General features: G+C 41.9%; 1 protein-coding gene across 3 annotated transcripts in view; it reads left to right on the forward strand.

Moving 5' to 3' along the window:
• Map2k5 (mitogen-activated protein kinase kinase 5) overlaps positions 1 to 18,641 on the forward strand; it is a 226,341-nt gene that overhangs the window by 53,027 nt on the left and 154,673 nt on the right. For all 3 annotated transcript variants that reach the window (XM_041679391.1, XM_041679392.1, XM_041679393.1), the window contains exon 8: positions 1,766 to 1,830. In XM_041679391.1, coding sequence (XP_041535325.1) covers positions 1,766 to 1,830 — 65 coding nt within the window. The remainder of the gene's footprint in view (positions 1 to 1,765; positions 1,831 to 18,641) is intronic.

An 18,641-nucleotide genomic window follows, 5' to 3' on the forward strand; every position in this document is an offset into this window, starting at 1 on the left:
CTAGAGAAATGCTCTCAGGGAATTGGCTTGGTAGCTGTTCATACCTGCCAGTAGACACCACTGCTTATGAACCCTTCATCAATCAAAGCGAAGCAAGTGGCAGTCCTGCTCGCCTAGCATCTCAGGTCACTTCCTGGGCTGCTGTTGTCCATGTTGTTAGAAAAGGTGTCATTTAGTCCAGAGTAATGTGGCTTTCTTTCCTTCACGCCACATCTTTTCTACAGGGTAAAATATCATTTTATTACATTAGTAGTTTAAAGGTCACGAGAACAGAATTTTCCTCGAATATGGAAGCAGTTGGCAATTTTTCTGACTTGTCTGCCAGTGTTTTTCCACTGACCTTAAATATAGCAATTAGCCGATTGTAAATTGCATCAATCAGGTTGTACAACAATTAAATCTGGTGCTGGATTGACCCTCACACATGAGTCTGTCGATACTCTTTTAGGAACTGGCAAAATAGCTTGGCAAGGAAGCTGTCGCTTCTACTTGCACCACACACTTAATTATCACAGTCCTCCGAAGCTTCAGCCGCAGAAATGCAGAGAGGAAAACTATTTCCCTTGATAAATGAAGCCTGTGCTTTATTCAGAAGGTGGGAGTTTAGAGCAGAGCAAATATTTAAAGCTTTACTATAATAATGGTCCAAAAGCAAACTATTATTTTCCAAGTGATATTGAATTAAGAACTCCATCCATTTTCTGCCCAATGCAAGGCAGTGCAATTCCCTGGAAATTGATTTTTTTCAGGGCTTACTTTCCCAAGCTTTAGCTATATGGAAAACAATACCTTTATTAAATCTACTTTGTGAATAAAGTTGGCAGTTAATTTTTATGCAGCCGTACCAGTACCTAAAGAATTACTGAGTGTATCAAATGGAGTCAGACTAGCTTTAAAGTCATGTGATAAACGATTATTTAGGGAGTCCCTTAAAGACTTGAAAACATTACTTTGTGGGTGCCACCATAATTTACCTGCCATTCATGATTACAAACAAGAGTGGTGTTTTTGATGTAAGTTTTGTAGAACCTTGGGAAACATGCATGCTGTCTTGTACTTTACGTTCTAGGAGTAGCATTAGTTGATATCACACACATGCTGTGTGTTCCCTGTAGGCATTATGATGTTGGCATGTGGTTTGGCATTTACCAATCAGCATAATATGATTTCAACCCAGCTATTGCTGTGTACTAACTTATCATTTGCAAAGAAAACCTCTTTCCACTTGAGGAAAATGATAAACATTATTCAGTTTTCTCTGTGTTAATTATGGGGTCACGCAAGGAGTTTTCAGGGGCTAGTTTATTTACACAGCATGCATAAATTACTGGCTCTGTGTGTGTGTGTGTGTGTGTGTGCATGCATGCACGTGTGCGCTCGAGTGTGAGATCACACCAAGCTTGGCTTTGGTCCTGTGTGTTTCGCTGGTTGGCATTAGTTGTGTGCCATGCTGGAGACCATTTTCCTATCAGTATCTGTCTGACCTGACCCTTCTGAGCTGTGTTATATCATTCCGTTTTGACACCTTTTATCAAACTTTAATGAAATGACCCAGGCAAACAAATTGTCATTAAACTTTCCATCACTTTGTCCCTTGGTATCGTCTTTTATAAATTGGACAGCAAATGTTGTATTGATCCTCTCGTTCTTGCAGCTGAACTTGGAATGACCCAGCCTGCTTGTTGTTTATGGCCCAGAGTTGCTTTCCTTGACATTTCCATCCGCAGCATGACACCCTTTTTGTTTTTCTTTCTTTCCTGTGGAGATGAATGAACAAGACATACGGTATCGAGACACCCTTGGCCATGGCAACGGAGGCACAGTCTACAAGTGAGTAGTCCTTCTGTTTAAACTTTCTCTCTGCTTTGCCAAGTGCTGAGAGCCAGGTACCTCATGGCAAGGTTTTACATGTCCACCACTGCTTAGATTTTATTTCCACATTTGACACCAGGATCTGCAAGGCAACTTCTATTTTCTCGGGAATTGCCTGAAAATGCATTTATATTGCCTTTTTAATATTTCTGAGTCTGCATCTCTCCTGGGTGAGTGGTTACTAGTCCACCATTCGCAAGTGTGCGTTTTTTACTGACCTGAAGTTTAGGACATGTTTTTCTTTGCTCTTTAACACCTTTACTTATTATTGTTATTTTTGAAACTTGTTCTCACCTTGTGCTGGTCTCTTGCCTGTTTACAGCTATGCCCAGTGGAAACCGAACCTTATAAATATCAATGCTCTGCCCTGTGTTGACACTGTTATTAAAAATCCTTTTTCCTGTTGTGTTTCCCTCCCTCCCGCCCCTCCCCCAGAGTGTTTCTGCTACACACATTGATGAATATGTTAAGTTAGGAGACTCTCCCAATCCAGTTGCAGTGATCTTACCCTAAAGGAGTGTTCATTTTCATATTAAAAAATGCTAAGCATAAAAAAAAAGTTCTCTCAACAGGGAAGTCCCTCTCACGGCAGTGCAAAGTTTAAAGTACATAATGTAATATGTGGCACTTAATAGTCTGCAGTGGTGTATGAAAAATATTCCTCTAGGAATTAACAAATTCATCCTCCGTAAGAAAGCCCTCTGGGCAACAGAGCTTTCTTGCACACACACCAGCCCCATACCGAATTGTGCTTGTGTTTTTACCATGGATATTATAATATTAAAAATAATTGGGGTTATAAAAGAATTAATTTGTATTCTGATTGGTTCCTTGTGAACCCAACACATCCTTGTGTATTGATGCCGCCTTGGCATGGAATTGGACAGGGAGTTAAGAGATCCTTCAAGTCATCTGATCCAGTCATCCTCCCAGGGATGTTCCCCTAAGGACAGCCAGGATGTAAGTCCTCTCCTAGGGCTTCTGATCCCTAGGTACAGCCAGGATGTGGGTTCACTCCTGGGGCTTTTGACCCCCTAAATACAGCAAAGATGAGGGTCCTCTCCCAAAACATAGTTCTTTAAGAACTTGTGCCAGACATGGCATTGTGTGCACACCTTCAAATCCAGTATCAGGAGGTAGAGGCAAGTGGATCTCTGTGAGTTCCAGGCTAGCCAGAGATGCATAGTGAGGCCCTGTCCCCAAAACAACAACAAAACCTTAGTAATCACAGCCCTTGAGATGCTGGGGCAGGAGGATTGTTAAGAGTCTGAGATCAACATGGGCTAATGGTGAGTTGATTGCTAGCATAAACCACAGCATGTGACCATGCCTCAAAAAAATTTGAAAGCAAAAACAAAAGAACAGAAAGTGCATTCATCTTTTAGATAATTTTTCCTTCAGATAATTTAATAACATGAATCGTTGGTCTAAAATTAAGTCCTGCCACAATGATGCTGGGATTAAACCCAGGGACCAGAGTTCCTGAGCTGCACCTCCAGTACAGATGTTAAAATTCTAATCATCTATAAAATTGCAATACAAATATAAAAGGGGGGAGTATACAGGGAAGCAGAAATAACTTGTCTACTTCCCCAAGGGGAGATTATAAAATTGTGCTGCTGTTGTTTCAAAAGTATTTTAATCATGTTTAAATATAAAATTTAACATCATCATAACCATTTTATACAAATTTTGATGCTTTTTCCCCCCCTGACACATGGTCTCTCTGTGTAGCTCTGGCTGGCTTGGAACTTTTTATATAGACCAGGATGGCCTGGAACTCACAGAGATCCTCCTGCTTCTGTCTTCTGAGTGCTGGGACTAAGAGCATGCTCCAGCATACCTTGGTTTGTAAGCATTCCCGCTCAGAAGCTGCCATCAGTCCTCACTGTCCTCAGAACTCTCTTGGAGAATTTTCCCCCTGAATATCCCTCACACTGGGGTCTAGCCACAGAGCTGGGCTAGAAAGCCTTTCACTGGGACTGACATGTCCCTTGGACGTTTCAAAAGTCTCTATCACAGGTTCTTGTGGTTGTTGAAATGCAGATGCCATTATCAGCTTCTCCCAAGGGTTCACCTAGCTGCCCTCATCCATGCTCACTGAGTCTTAGGGGGTTAGTAGCTTTTCCCAAGGGTTCGCCTAGCTACCCTCGTCCACACTCACTGAGTCTCACAGGGTTACTGTTTGGACTGCAGTTGCTTCGGGAAGGTAAATTGTGTGTCATCATGATGGAGTACTTCTTTTAATTAGTACATTTCTCATTAAAAAAAAAAAAGTTCACGTGTCCTATTGCCTACACAATTCTGTTACTTGTATATTTTGTTTTGAGACTGGATCTTGCCACATTGCCCAACCTGGTCTTGAGTTCCTTGGTTCAAGAAGCCTTTTGACTCAGCTTCCTGAATACAGGTGTCTGTCCCTGCAGTTGGTTCATATCTAGTTCTTGAAGGGAAAGAATGTGACGATATCCACACCAAAGCCACTGTGGTCCATGACTGCCCTTCATTTCTGGGCTTCAGTGTGCAGTGTCCTTGTAACCCTGGCTTTCAGTTCACCACAGAATAACACCCCAGTCATCAAGAACGGAGCGTTCAGTTTACCAAAGCCTTTAAGGAACACTGTTTGATGCGTTGTGATTGCCTTTCTCTTACATCAAGTTTACCTTAATAGTGTTTACTATAAAAATTGTGGATTTTTTTCCAGAAATAAAATGATTACATTAGAGGCTATGCTACATAAACTAGATGAAGAAAATATTGGAAAATCCACTCATTGGTAACAAAACTACCTAATGGTTCTATTTAATTTTCTTCTTAGGAAGTATAATAAAGCTAATAAGTGTGCATCGAAAGTCTAATATTTCAATCTTTTCACTTCACTTATTAGGACGCTGTAAATTTCAAGTGATCTGGTACCTCATGTAACTGTGATGTCTATTATTTAATAGTTGGCACATTTTCATCATTTTAATCAGTTGGCTGTGTAAAAGCTGGCTCCAGACATCTGGACTGGTGTAGTATAGACTCCGTGTAGGCCATTCTCTGGGTTTGGGTTCATGTTTCTTGTTGAGATTTGAAGCATAGCCTAAGTGTGGCAGAAGGGGAAGTCTGGGAAAGGAAAATAGGGACATTTGCATTGCTCCTTTACCTAAGCCTTACAAATCTCAAAAAAACATTTTTTTTTTTTTAACAAGAAAGGCATGTTTTAATTCTTGATTCACAATGAACTTCAAAACTGCAGTGGATACAGAGGATATATATGTTGTAGTTAACTGTGCGGGCTCTGAGTTTGAATTCTGTGTCTGTTGCTAACTAGCCATGCGAATCAGGCAATTTGTGTATAGTCTTCTGCCTCTATGTTTCTGTCAGTAGAGTGGGGATAATAGTAGGACCTATCTTTTCAGATTGCTGCATATTTATGAGAGATCACAGAAGGCCGAGCCTTGTGACTGGCACGTTTTTCTGGTGGCTTCTGGTAATAATAGTATTGACAGTGTAAACTCTCATTTTCTACTCTTGCGTGGTCTGGAGCTCATGTTGAGAAGCATCTATAAAAACAATCTCAGAATCATCCTTGGACTCAATTAACTTGGAAAAATCTTCACTATGCTGCATGTTATATACTTTTAATTTCCTAATTATCCCACTAATAAAACGTTGTTATATTATCACACTGAGACTTTCTGAAAGCTTCACGGTATTTTACCTGGTATCACAGTTTGCTTTCAGACTGTCACCGGATGGCTCACATGGTGTAAGCCCATTGTGCCACTGGAAAGTAAGAGGACTCTGTTTGTTTAGTCGTCCATCTGCTAGGCCAGAACCCTTGGCAATGTATCCTCTTCTTTTTTTCCCCTCTGTGCTTTTCCCTAGGCTGTGTTGTTTCTCAAGGTCAGGCAGAGACTGTTGTGTTCCTTTGTATTCCGTAGCACACCAGGTACAGTGTCAAGCACTGAGTGGATGCTTGGTGCTTGCTGGCTGAAATAAGAGTGAGAGAAACCGAGGCTTCCACTCAGGTTTTGGTGGGCTCCTTAATTGCATCCTTCCCTGTCTCTCTCACCTAGAAGGGGGGGTTTCCAGACCAAGGATGTCTATTTACTGATGTTAAGATTTTGATGACCAGCATCTTCTCGCCCAGCAAACTAGTCCCTGTTCCCTTTTCTTGGATAGTTTGTGGCACTGAAATCAGAGTGATTAACAGGCCCGGTTACTCTGGACACATACATCCTGTGGTTCCAAAGCCAGCCACTCAGACTCTGCTTCAGACAGAGCTGCTGCACTCAGACTTCAGAAGTGCAGGATGGTTAAGTCTTGAGAGTACATTGGGCTGCCCATTAGCCAATAGTCACCCAAGTTAATAGAGAGGCTGCCTGGTAGCTAGCAGTCGCCCGAGTCACCAGAGGGGCTGCCCATTAGCTAATAATAGTCACCCAAGTCACCAAGACTCATCACTTCATGTTTTTGTTTGACTTACGCCCCCCCCCCCAGACTGGGTTTATTTGTAGCCTTGGAACCTGTCCTGGATTTAGCTCTTGTAGACCAGGCTGGCCCCAAACTCACAGAGATCCGCCTGCCTCTACCTCCTTAGTACTGAGATAAAAGGCGTATGCCACCACCACCTGACTGTTTGTCTCTTTTTAATGCAAATTTTTAAAGTTAATTCTTAGATTTTGTTTGTTTGGATTTTGTTTTGGGATTTTTTGTTTTTTGTTTTGTTTTGATTTTCAAGACAAGGTTTCTCTGTAGATTTAGAGCCTGTTCTTAAACTCCCTCTGTAGACCACACTCATTTGAACTCACAGAGATCAGCCTGTCTCAGCCTCCCAAGTGTTTGAATGATGGCTAATGTTTTGGTCATGAGTTCCAGTCTCTAGATGTTAGAAATTAGTGAATTTTCCATGTCTAATTCCTCCCTGTAATACAGTGAAGAATCCTGTCTGGATATTGTATAAATTTTCAGTGACATTTATTTCACCTATATGATGCTTTAAAGATTGAATATGTGTCATTATTTAAGATTTTTATCTAGAGACAATAAGAAGGGAGGGTAATTCTCGGGGTTGGTTTCTGTTGTTTCCTTTAAATGATGTTCTTTAGGCTTCAAGCTGGGTACAGTCCTTGGAGGGAGTAGCAAAGATCCTATGAGTTCCTAAGTCAACTGCTGGCCCTGTGATATGATTATAAAACCAACTAAAATAAATGTGTACTTAGAAGCTGGGGTTCTAATAAGTCATTATAGTAATTGATTTATGTATTGAAAAGCAGACTCTGATGGGCATTTACATAAAGTGGGAAAATACATGAGTTATCTAGTCATTTAGTAGGCAAAATATATCAAAGCCATAGGATTCCTAAAAACATAACAAAACTGGCCTTGATAGTGAGAATGAAGAGTGTCACTGTCTTGAGAATCCTGCGTGACACTGTCTTGATTAGCAGCAGGCCATATAGACAAGAGTGGTCCATGATGACATTGTAATCATCAAGAGCAGCAGTTCTTAACCTGTGGTTCATGATCCCTTTGGGGTTGCATATCGGGTACCCTACATATAGGATATTTAAAGTTCACAATAGTAGCAAAATTATAGTTATAAAGTAGCAATGAAACAATTTTATGGTTGGGGTCTCCACAACATAAGGGACTGTATTAAAAGGTCGCAGTGTTAGGAAGGTTGAGAACCACTGACCCAGAGGGTAGGTTATAGGTGTCTTTCACAGTGTATGTACACTCTCTGATGTCTGTATAGTGGCAGAATTGCCTAAGTGGGTTTCTCACGCTGCATTCCTTTGTTGACTGAGACATTGAGGTTAATTCCAGTTGGATTCTACTATTATTGAAATTCTTTATTTAGAACCACATAATCCCCCAGAAGCTCTGACTTCCTCTCTCACCAGCCAGCCTGCAGGTGTCAAACAGAAGCAGTGACCCTGCGCCTTCATATTTCCCCTGACATGTATCTCATATATTAAAAGTAGTTTTTAAATGGTTTTGATATTGACCTGAGAGCCAGGGTGCTTGTTTGATTTATCTTGACCTTAAATTTCCAGTGAAGTGAAGAGCATTTTCTTTGCAGCCAAGATCATATTTTAAACAAGCAACAAGGCCTCATCCTAATGTAAAATTAAATACTTACATATGGCTGGGTTGCATTACGGTATCACTTGGTGAACAGGGATTGTAATGTTTTCAGAAAATCAATGAGTATTTGTCAAATAAAATTAATTATGTATGCTTCCCCCTCTTCCCCTCTTAGCACTCACCGTTCTGGGCTTGTTTCCTGCAGTAATATGTACTGTATTGATCCGAAGCTGGAGAGCAAACCTGTGCCCGAGCGTCTCTCTGCACACCTTTCCCACCTATGCCCCCCCACCCTCTGCGTCCACGTGCTCATATCCATTATGGCAATGATGGATTATTGGCATCTCACCAACATGACAGGATGTCACAGGTCGCTGAGCAGAGACTTTCAGACTATGTTTCCACTTGAATTAACTATTATTGAAATAGTTTATTGAGATTGAAGTATTGATCTTTTTTTTCTCCTAACTGTAGCTTAAGGGAAGGAAGAGGAGGCAGTGATGTTTTTGAAAGACACTAAATTTTATTTTTAAAAATCTCATTTATTTAGCCTTTTCTTCTTCCTGTTTTATAGCCGCTATAGTTTTATTGCTTGGAAAAGGGTATCTTGGCTTTATTTTTATGACAGTATAATTATACTTCAGAAATGCACTTGATTACTATGGGTAACAAAATTGTTCTACTATATTGGTTTGGCCAATATTGCTATACAAACAACTTTTCAGTCAATTGAGTCTGGTAAAAATCAATACATTATGGTAATATTTCAAGTAAGAATTTGCTGAATCTAAATGTTTCAACGCATTCTGTTTCAGGGAAAAATAAGTTTGAGATTACAAGACTTCTTTCTAATATTTTATGTTAATAAAATGCCTTGTTTATGGAGAAATTTCAACTCCCCAGTGACAGTGCTTGTGTGCAGGTACAAGATGCATTAGCATGCATCTGTTAGCAGAAGGTGGGAGAGACGCTGCTTCCATCTGAAGTCAGTTCTCTGGCTGCCTTGGGAGGCCACCATCTAAGTGTGACACTGTCCTGCAGCATGCCCCTTGGCATTCATGGGCTTTTTTTTTCTTCTGGTATTAAGTTAGCAGAGACATGAGTTCAGAGGAACAAATCTGGACAAATAACGAGGCCTGGCAGGCGTGCTTCTTCAGACCTCCTTCATTTGTTGACCTGCAAGTTCTGAGCATGTGCTATCAAGCGCCCCGTGTCCTGGGAGACACAGAAGTTCTGTCCACGGGTGATACATGACCTCAGGCTAGCCTCAGGCCCAGACTGAATACAAGGTGTCTTAGTTAGGGTTTCTGTTGCTGTGAAGAGACACCATGACCAAAGAAACTCATAAAAGAAAACATTTAATTGGGGCTGGATTTCGGTTTCAGAGGTTGAGTCCATTATCATCATGGCGGGGCATGGCAGGATGCAGGCAGACGTTGTGCTGGAGAAGGAGCTGAGAGTTCTACATATTGACCCATAGGCAGCAGAAGGAGACTGTGCCACACTGGGCATATCTTGAGCATATATGAGACCTCAAAGCCCACCTCCATGATGGCACACTTCCTCTAACAAGCCCACAGCTACTCCAACAAGGCCAAACCTCCTAACAGTGCCACTCTATGCATCAAGCATTCAAACAGCACAAGTCAATGGGGCCATGCCTATTCAAACCATCACAGCAGGAGTCAATGGGGCCATGCCTATTCAAACCATCACAGCAGGGTAACTCCTGAAACACCTAGCACAAGCAGAAAGACGTGGCTCTTGCCCAGAACTGCTGAGAAAAGGATTGTCCCTTCAACCTAGGCATAAGCTTAATACATAGAGCCCCCTGAGTCTGAGAGAGCTAATAAAGAGCCTCTCTAACTGTAGCACCCAGCAACCATAAATATCGTATGCCAGATCTGTTTCATTTTGCTGTTAAATTTTGTCTTGTTATATATTCATTTATTCATTCAACTAGTGGTTACTGAGTGTCAGTGTGTACCAGGACTGTTGTAAATACATGCAGCCTAGTAGCAAGTAGGACAGTCTAGAGTCCCAACAGAGAGTCCTCAAAGGAGTAAATGCCAAAGTAAAATGATCCTTGTGGGTGCCCTGAAGTGTGGAGAAGAGGCGCCTGAGGAAAACTTAACCAAAGAAGTGATATTCGAGCTGAGTTCTGGAGGATAGTCATGAGAAAATCTGGGAGGATAACCTTCCAGAAAGAAGGGAGCATTCAAGTTAAAGCCCAACAATCAGCACAGAAGTGTTGCGTCCAGGCCAGTAGTTGTAGCAGAGAAATCTTGGAGAGAGTGTACAAAGGGACTGGGGCTGGTCACACCAGGCCTTTAGACATGGAGACGAGACTGGTTTCCCGCTGTTTACCGTTTACCGTAAGGAAAAGCATGGAGGGGTGAAGTGGCATTTCCAAGGCCAAGAGTACAGCCTGGGACTTCTGCTGCCTGGACCAATACCTGGGGATGCTTCTCAAGCCACAGTTTCTATGTCATTTAATCTCTGGATTTTATTATTTTTAATGCAAATACTTTATTAATGTGAAGTAGAAATGAATGTATGTCAATAGTGAACTATGTGCAATGATTAATTTTAGAAGCCCTTTAGTCATTGCTAGCACACTTTTTGGTCCACAGTTACCACAGCATGACTGGCTACTCTTTGGGTCTCTTTACTTATCAAAAGCACAGAATTTAGTAATTGAATCCTTAGATTAATTATATGGTTGCACAATGGAGGTGGTGTATTTCTTGACTCCTAAGACATACTAAAATTTTAAGTCTATTTTGCAGTAGTTGATATGTTAGAAAATTTCAGTTTCTTTGTTGGCATATTGCACAAGGAGGTGTTTGTAAACCACAGCATCTAGGGCATTTAGTTAAATTGCCTTTTTGGAAAATAATTTGCTGGAAAGTCCAAAAGGCATTTACTGTGTATAACTTTGCTTCTCTCCCCACTCCCCTTTGCTCTGTTGTTTGCTATATTGGTGTAAGAGATCATGTTTCTGTTAAATTTCTGGCTTTCTGGATTGAAGCATGTTCAGGCCCTGATATACACCTTAACACGGGGTTGCAGGAACAGTTACTAAACTAGAATGGTAGCAGTATAGGGCTAGGCTATGGAAAGTAAGCTGAAAATGCCTGTGTTTTATTTGTTTGTTTTCACATTAATTTGTTTGTTCAGTGTGACTTTGTGTACTGTCCTTTTCTCCGTAACACTTTCGTAGTTTTCCTTGCCAGACTTCATTACACGAAAGCAAAGTGTTTGGTGTTACATTCAACACACGGCGCATGGTTTTGCTTTGTGAATTCACATAATAAAATGAAACCAGTGTTCTGTGCTTTTGGGCACAGTCAATAAAGCACTTTAACCAGCTTGGCTGTATTTGGAAAATACATGTGTGTCAGCCCTCAGCAGCCTGGTTCTGCTCCCGCTCTGCCTGTAGCAGTTAGGAGCAGGGTTCAGTGAGTGTAAAGGTTTGATTAAACCACAATTAAGTGTATGATATTCTGTTTGTGTTTTAACAATTACAGCTTGCCTGAAGATCAGAGAGCGGACCTAGCCACTAGTTTATCATAGCGGCCAGGCAAGTGTTGTAATACACTTTAATCCCAGCACTTCGGGAGGTAGAGGCAGATGGATCTCCGTTGAGTTCAAGGCTACCCTGGGCTTGATCTAGTCTAAAACAGAATTAGAGCCAGGTGGTGGAGGCTTGCACCTTTAATCCCAGTACTTGGGAGTCATGCGCCTTTAATCCCAGAGAAATGCTTCTCTGATCTTTCAGCATTTACCCCTATATCTGACTCAGGGTTTTTATTATTAAAACTAATTAGAATTCACACTACTATTAAATTTTCAGAAACACTAGCTAACTATTAATAAGATATGTTTTTACGTTGTTTCAGCAACAAAAACTAGAGCAAATGAAACTTTATAGTGTGGTTGAAAATATTGCATGGAACAGAGTGTCAGAATGACTTCCACAAACACTCACACAGAGCTAAATTCATATACACTAGTTATTTCTCTCTTTTAACTTTGTAATAAGATAACTCTTTTGAGAATGAATTGAAGTGAATGTTTGCAGAAAGCAGACTGGACTGAAAGGGCCTGTCAGCAGCTTCCCTACAGCCTAAGAGGCACAAGGAAAATGACTTAAGGTCCTACCTGTACAGCCAAGGCCCAGAGGCAGCCGGCCTTCTGTTCAGCGCTTCACCAGGGTGTTGGAAATGACTGAGCACAGTAGGCCTCCGATCCTCATTTGACTGAAGACAACCTGAGAAAATGGGTTCCCTGAGGATCAGAGCAGTTCCCCTCCCAAGCGCATGTTTGCTTATTTCTTAGTCTCTCGCTGCCTTTTCTTTAAAATAGTTTAAAATAGTTGTGGTTTGGTTTTAGGAGCCTCAGATGAGCAGAGAGTGTCTCCGCTGGCTGATTTGAGCCAGCCTTTTTGAGGGGCCACTAGTGGCCTCAAGCTTGTAATTTTTTGCATAGGCTCTTGTATCATACTGAAGGCCTATGATAGTCAACCACTGTCTCCGTCCTTCCCTTTCCTGGAAGCCTGAGCTCTTTGAAGGACCACTTAGGCCCAGTGTACGACTTGTTGATGCTGACCTCTGACCCCTTGTCATTTCATATAGTTCTCTGATAATTTGACCTGTAGTGTTTGTTTTTTCATTGTTGTGACTTGGTGAGTATTTTACTTCTTCTTTCTTGGAAATCATGTTAGTGTTTGTTCTTCCTGGTCTTTATAAAGCAGTTAGGTCACCCATCACTGTCTTCACCCTTTCCTTTCCCTCCTTCTTCATGTCTGACTTCGAAAATGCCTGTGACCATGTTATGCCACACTGTCCTAAACAGATAAGAGACTCTAATCTTCTCTTGACTGATCCCTGAGGACTCTGTAAAGCAAAATGTTACCTAGCTCTTCAAGAAGGGCATTCTTACACATAATATATGTTGTTAGACGTCACTAAATATATGGGGGAAAGTATGCCATGTTCTCACAGGACTGTGGCACAGAGCCCTGACCAAGTGTGGGCTGCCTTCCTTCCTCCTGACTTGTTTGAAGGCAGTGTAGGTCTGTGTTCCTCCTTATGTTAAAGTAACAAGTCTGTCCTGGTTTATTTTGACCTGGTCATGATGTGTCCATTCCACAAACTCAGTTATGCACAAAAGTGCACAGAATGAAGACAAAGTGCCTTTCTCCAGCTTGACAACAGCCATTCCTGTGCAGAATGGGAGCCGAGTGAAAGTGAATAAACGAATGGACAGCAATCACAGCCTAGTTGATGGAACTGTTCAATTAAAGCACAGGCATTTACATGGTGTAATTTCCCTAAATTGCCAATGAGCCCCTTTAGACACAACCAGTGTTCAAATTGATTTCAGCATTGATTCTGGCTGAAGCTGATAAATTTCTGCTTGTTAGTTAAAGTGATTTTGCAGAAGACTTTGTACTGCAGTATTGAAGTGCCCGTTTAGCTGATGGTTCAAAGAGGACGTATTTACAGAGGCCTCTGCTGTTGTTCTGAGACGGGACAATTCCCCAATCATCTTTTCCTTTTAATTTTTTAGGCTTCAGTATACCAATCAATAGGTGATTGAAACTGATTAAAACTTATCCAACCAGCTGCCTATGGCAGTTTAATTAGAAGCCGGGTGATTCTTAAATTAAACGTCTTGTTCTCATCGCATCGCCATCTTCCAGAAGAGTGAGGGGCTAACAGTGCTGAAAACTTAAAACTTGAGCTCGGTTAGATAGCTCATGAATGTGAAACTGCCTGGGAACGGTTCCTCAGGCGATCCAAAACCATACCCAGGCTTGGGAGCTTAGCAGGGGTGCAAAAGCAAAGGCTTTTAGGTCAGAGGTACTCAGTAGGGAAATACAGACAAAGGGCCATCTGCCTGTGCTTTGTCTTCCTGCATATGGCAGTGGGTACTAGGACTCAGTTGTAACACACAGTAGGTGTAAAAGGGCCATCAAAATAGTCTGTGAGCTTCTGGCTTCAACACCCTCAATTCAAATATTTTTCATTCTGTTTTGAGGGCTCAAGAAAAATAAGTCTCCATTGAATGGTAAGCAGCTATTTTCACAGAAGCCAGTCTTGACTTTTCAACAGGATTGTGGGAGAGATTTCATCATCCCCCCACTTCTGAATCTTCCCCCACACTCGTTTTATCTAGGAAAAGCCAGTGTCTTGGTTTGCAATGGAAGCAGGATGATATTTCTGTCATAAGGGACATATTACATCTGGCACTACAGGGAAGGGAATAAATGGCTCACTTTTCAGAGGTGCATTTACTCTTTGACCCACTAGGGTACTATTTAGTGTTCTAGAAGAGGTAATTTAGTAAATTGCACCCCAGTGGCCTGAAAAAGTTAATGCAACCCTGAAAAGAGAGGCATTCGATCGATTTCTCCTATTGCTTTTTAAAAATCAGCACCAACCATTTCCAGAACGTGTGGAAGACTGTTGGAAAGAGGCTCTAGAAGCAGCCAGTTCACGCTCACACAAAGCTGGGTTTGGCTTCCGAGGGCCCAGGTCCACCTCCTACTCTATGTTTATCAAACAGAAATTTGAAACTGCCCTTTTACCTCACCAGGCCTTGAATCCTCGGCTGTAGAATGGCTAAGACACTTCCCTGACAAGTTTTTGAGCAAAGCAAATAGCCTCTGTATAAAAATATTTCCTAGCCAGACTTCCCCCACCCCCAGCTCCAAGTGGGGAGCAGCCAACAGAGAGATGCATGGCTGACCAGAACCCTAAGAAGGAGAGAGCAAGTGCTCAACCCTGAGTGGAACTCCTGTGTTGACCTCTGGCGTAAATGAGATGGGATAGGTGCCGGATAGGCTTCCTATGCTCCAGTGGTTGGCCCCACACCCACACACATATGGATAGCAAGCTTAGTTGGACTTTGTAGGTTAGTAAAAACAAACAAAAAAAAGAGACACAAAAATTGAAGGTGAGAAACGGGAGTTTATGGTCATATTTCATTGCATATACGTATGGAATTCTCAAAATAAGGAAAAAAATTGAAAACTTCATAACATATATTCTAAACCACACACAACCAAATGCTGAGCCCTTACAGAAGCTTTTCTGAAGTGCCCATCTTTGTGGCCAATTTGGGACAGTGATTTGCTGCTCACTCTCCAAGGAACTATGAGTAGCATTTATCCCATTCTTAGGCGTTCCTGGAGAGGGGTCCTCATCTGGTTCATCCTCAGTGTTCCTACATCCCCACGTGCATTGCTCTGCCACTTAACTTCCTTCTTCTGCTGTGATGTCTCTCCCCTGCTTTGCCCATTGCCTTCTTTCTGAACCTTTGATCGAGAGTTCACTGTGACGGGAGCTTCCCCCATCTCAAAGGTATTTAGGCCATATATTAAAAGACATTACTCTAGTTAATGTGGAGAGCGTTAAAGGCTCGAAGCAGGCTGCTTCAGCTTACTTAAGAAATACGGAAGTCTAATAGCATTAACTTCGAGGGAGGTATGAGAAGAAAATGGGTGTTTCGCCCAACTAAACAGAAAGGAGCCAACACCTTTCTCTGACTAAAAATCTTTTTAACCCAGCCAACTTCCCCAATGTCTTGTATTAGGTTGATTTGTGAGGCCTATATACAACCAATATCTTAAAATTAATATCTGTAACCTAATAACATGTTTGGTTTGGCATGTAAACAGTTGGGAGTGTTGCTTAAGCACAGATTATTTTACAGTTGGTAGTCAAGCTTCTGTAATGGGTGTTTAGGTTGGCATCGCTCGCGATTTGAAGCTTTTCTCTACAACTGCTGTTTACTTTGGATTTTCTGTTCTAACAGCCAGAGCCTGGCTAATGTGTTTATCTATTATGGAAGGCAACAACTGTCAGTGTGGATTTCCCTGGAACTGTTTGATTTTTTTTCCCTCCCTGTGAATGGCTATGGCCATTTTAGTGTACAGCCATGCTCCTTAAAATTCTCCAGCTATTATTCCCAGCCTCCAAAGAAAAGGACCAAGCATTAAAATCGCATTTTCATGGGCTGACCTCACAGCCGCTTTGCATATGGTTGCTGGAGATGCCATTGCAATTCGAAGATGATATTCAGAGAAATTAATTAAAAATGAATAATTTTATAAATGACTCTCAAGACAGCAGAAAGTGCTCGCTTTTGTCATGCGTTGCTCTTAGGCATTCGTGCCCTTCACTTCTTTTGTCAGGAAGGGCTCACTTTGTATTGGCTTCAGCTTTGGAATGCAGACTTCATTTGAATCAGGGACTGACTGCTCCTTAGACCTTGGGGTTCTGCCTCCCCCTTCCCTTTCCTTTAGTTGCTCTTTTAGCCCAAAGGCTAGATGTGATTGGAAATGGAAAAATACTACTTTAGAGAAATCCTTCCATCGTTTTTAAAAAGTTTATATGGACTCACAAGAACTTTTATTTTTACTTTGTTGTTTTTTGTTTGTGAGAAAATGTCTCCTCATGTGAGGCCAGGCTAGCCCCTGACTATTTACCCTTCTGCTTCTGCCAGCATAGCAGGTATGTGCTACCTCACCAGAGTGAAAACATGGTGCTTTTAATATATAAATAAATGTCATTTAAACAGCAATTAAAACACCATCTGTAAATATGGAAACTAGTGATTGCATCTTGTGGTGGTTTAATGGCTGCCATACATTTTGGTACGGGGTACCTTTAATAACTGAATCTGAACATGGCAAGTCTTAGCTAAGAGCTGCGCTACTGAGAACCAAGAGTTGCGTAGATAAAGTGGATGAATGATCCTGAATCTCCTTTTAAGCAGTGGTTTGTCTTCTCCTCCTCAAACTTTCATCAAATCTCCCTTGTTTCTCTTTGGTCGTATCTCCCGGCACCCAGCACTGGTCTGATGTGTACCCTGTGAAGCTCTAGGGCTATGGAAAGAAAGGCAGACATCTGGGTACCTGCCAGCGACACCGTTGCCTGAAGAGCAGAGAACCTGATTTATTATTCTGGAGAGCTGCGTCTGTCTCTGCAGCCAGTTAACACGGTGGCTGACGTGACTTTTGTTTACTTTTATATTTTTCATTATTATTTATGCATTCATGTTTTTGCTTGCATGTATGTCAGTGCGAGGGTGTTGGATACCCTGAAATTGGAGTTACAGACAGTTGTGAGCTGCCATGTGGGTGCTGAGAATTGAACCTGGGTCCTTTGGAAGAGCAGCCAGTGCTCTTTTGTTGTTGTTGTTTTTGGTTTTTCGAGACAGGATTTCTCTGTAGCTTTGGAGTCTGTCCTGGAACTAGCTCTGGTAGACCAGGCTGGCCTCGAACTCACAGAGATCCGCCTGCCTCTGCCTCCCGAGTCCTGGGATTAAAGGCGTGTACCACCACTGCCTGGGTCAGCCAGTGCTCTTAACCACTGACTAAATAAAGCCTTTTCTCTTTCTGGTCTCTTTTCTCTCTCTGTTTGCCCTCTGAGACCCAGGAAGCCAAGTAAGCACCTCTTCCTGTTCTCACAACTGTCGTGTTCTCTGCCCATGACCAAGTAATTTCCCTATTCACTAACCTGTCTGTGGGAAGCAGAACTCCTGTGGTCATAGTTACTGTACAAGCCAGCCAGCCCGCCCTCAGGATGGGCACAACAGTCACTCAGGTGTTTCCTTCCTGACATTGTTGCTCAGTCTATACGTGTGATTACTCTTGAGGACTTTCTCCAAGATAGGAAGGAAAATAGGTGCAGAGATTGTTTTCATCCTCATTGTTTATGAGTATTTGCTGCTGCTACTTGGCTTTTTTAGCATCATTGAGTCTTGCTGGAATCTGAAATGTTTGCATCAGGTGTAGGTCAACATCTCTGTCTTAAATTCCCTCTGGTGTCCCAGTCACCAGAGAAGCCAGATGCTCCCCAGAGTAAATCCTCTTTGCACACGAATTAGAGTAACTTTATTGGACTTATGTTGGGAAATTAGCACACAGGAAGTGCCGTAGAGCTCAGATGTCTGCTTTAATTGTGTAGCATTGCGTAGGCTGTATCAGGAATTGCATGTTCAGCTTTAGGCTATTTATTTTGTAAGCAGAAGTCAGCTGGAAGACTCACATTTTTGTGATTCTTCTAGAATTTGAAATTCCAAGCATAAATACTTAAGTAAACACTGTAAGATACAGATGTGGATGGTCCTGTGCATGGCTTGTTCTCGCGTGGCAGTCCAGATGTGGGAATGTGAGCATTTCTCCCTTATGTCCTGGTTGGTGCAGGACTTTGTTTTCAAATTTTTCTTCTCCGCTCTTATAAAGATTATTAGAGAAATTGCTTTTTTTCTTCTTAAGTCTTATTTTATGTGTATGAATGTTTTGCCTGCATGTTTGTCTGTGTACAGTGTGTATGCCTGGTGTCTGAGGTCAGAAGAGAGCATCAGATCCCCTGGAACTGGAGTTACAGGTGGTTGTGAGCTACCACCTGGGTGCTGGGAATGTAACCTGGGTCCTCTGGAAGAGCAGCTGAGCCATCTCTCTAGCCTGTGTGATTATTCCTAAATTAGATTCAGCAGGACTTAGATGAAGGTAAACACACTTACCACCCACCTTGCAAGCTGTACTAGACTCTCTAAAGTTTGAAAGAAGAAGCAATAGAGTCACTTACGTTGGTTCCAAAGTATTGTCTTTGTGTCAGTTACACATCTTCTGCCAGCCACTAAGTGCTTGGCATTAGGGCAGATAGAGCACCAGC

Source organism: Microtus oregoni, unplaced genomic scaffold (genome assembly GCF_018167655.1).
Source record: "Microtus oregoni isolate MIOR12 unplaced genomic scaffold, Mior012 000032F_ref0000030, whole genome shotgun sequence".
Lineage (NCBI taxonomy): Eukaryota > Metazoa > Chordata > Mammalia > Rodentia > Cricetidae > Microtus > Microtus oregoni.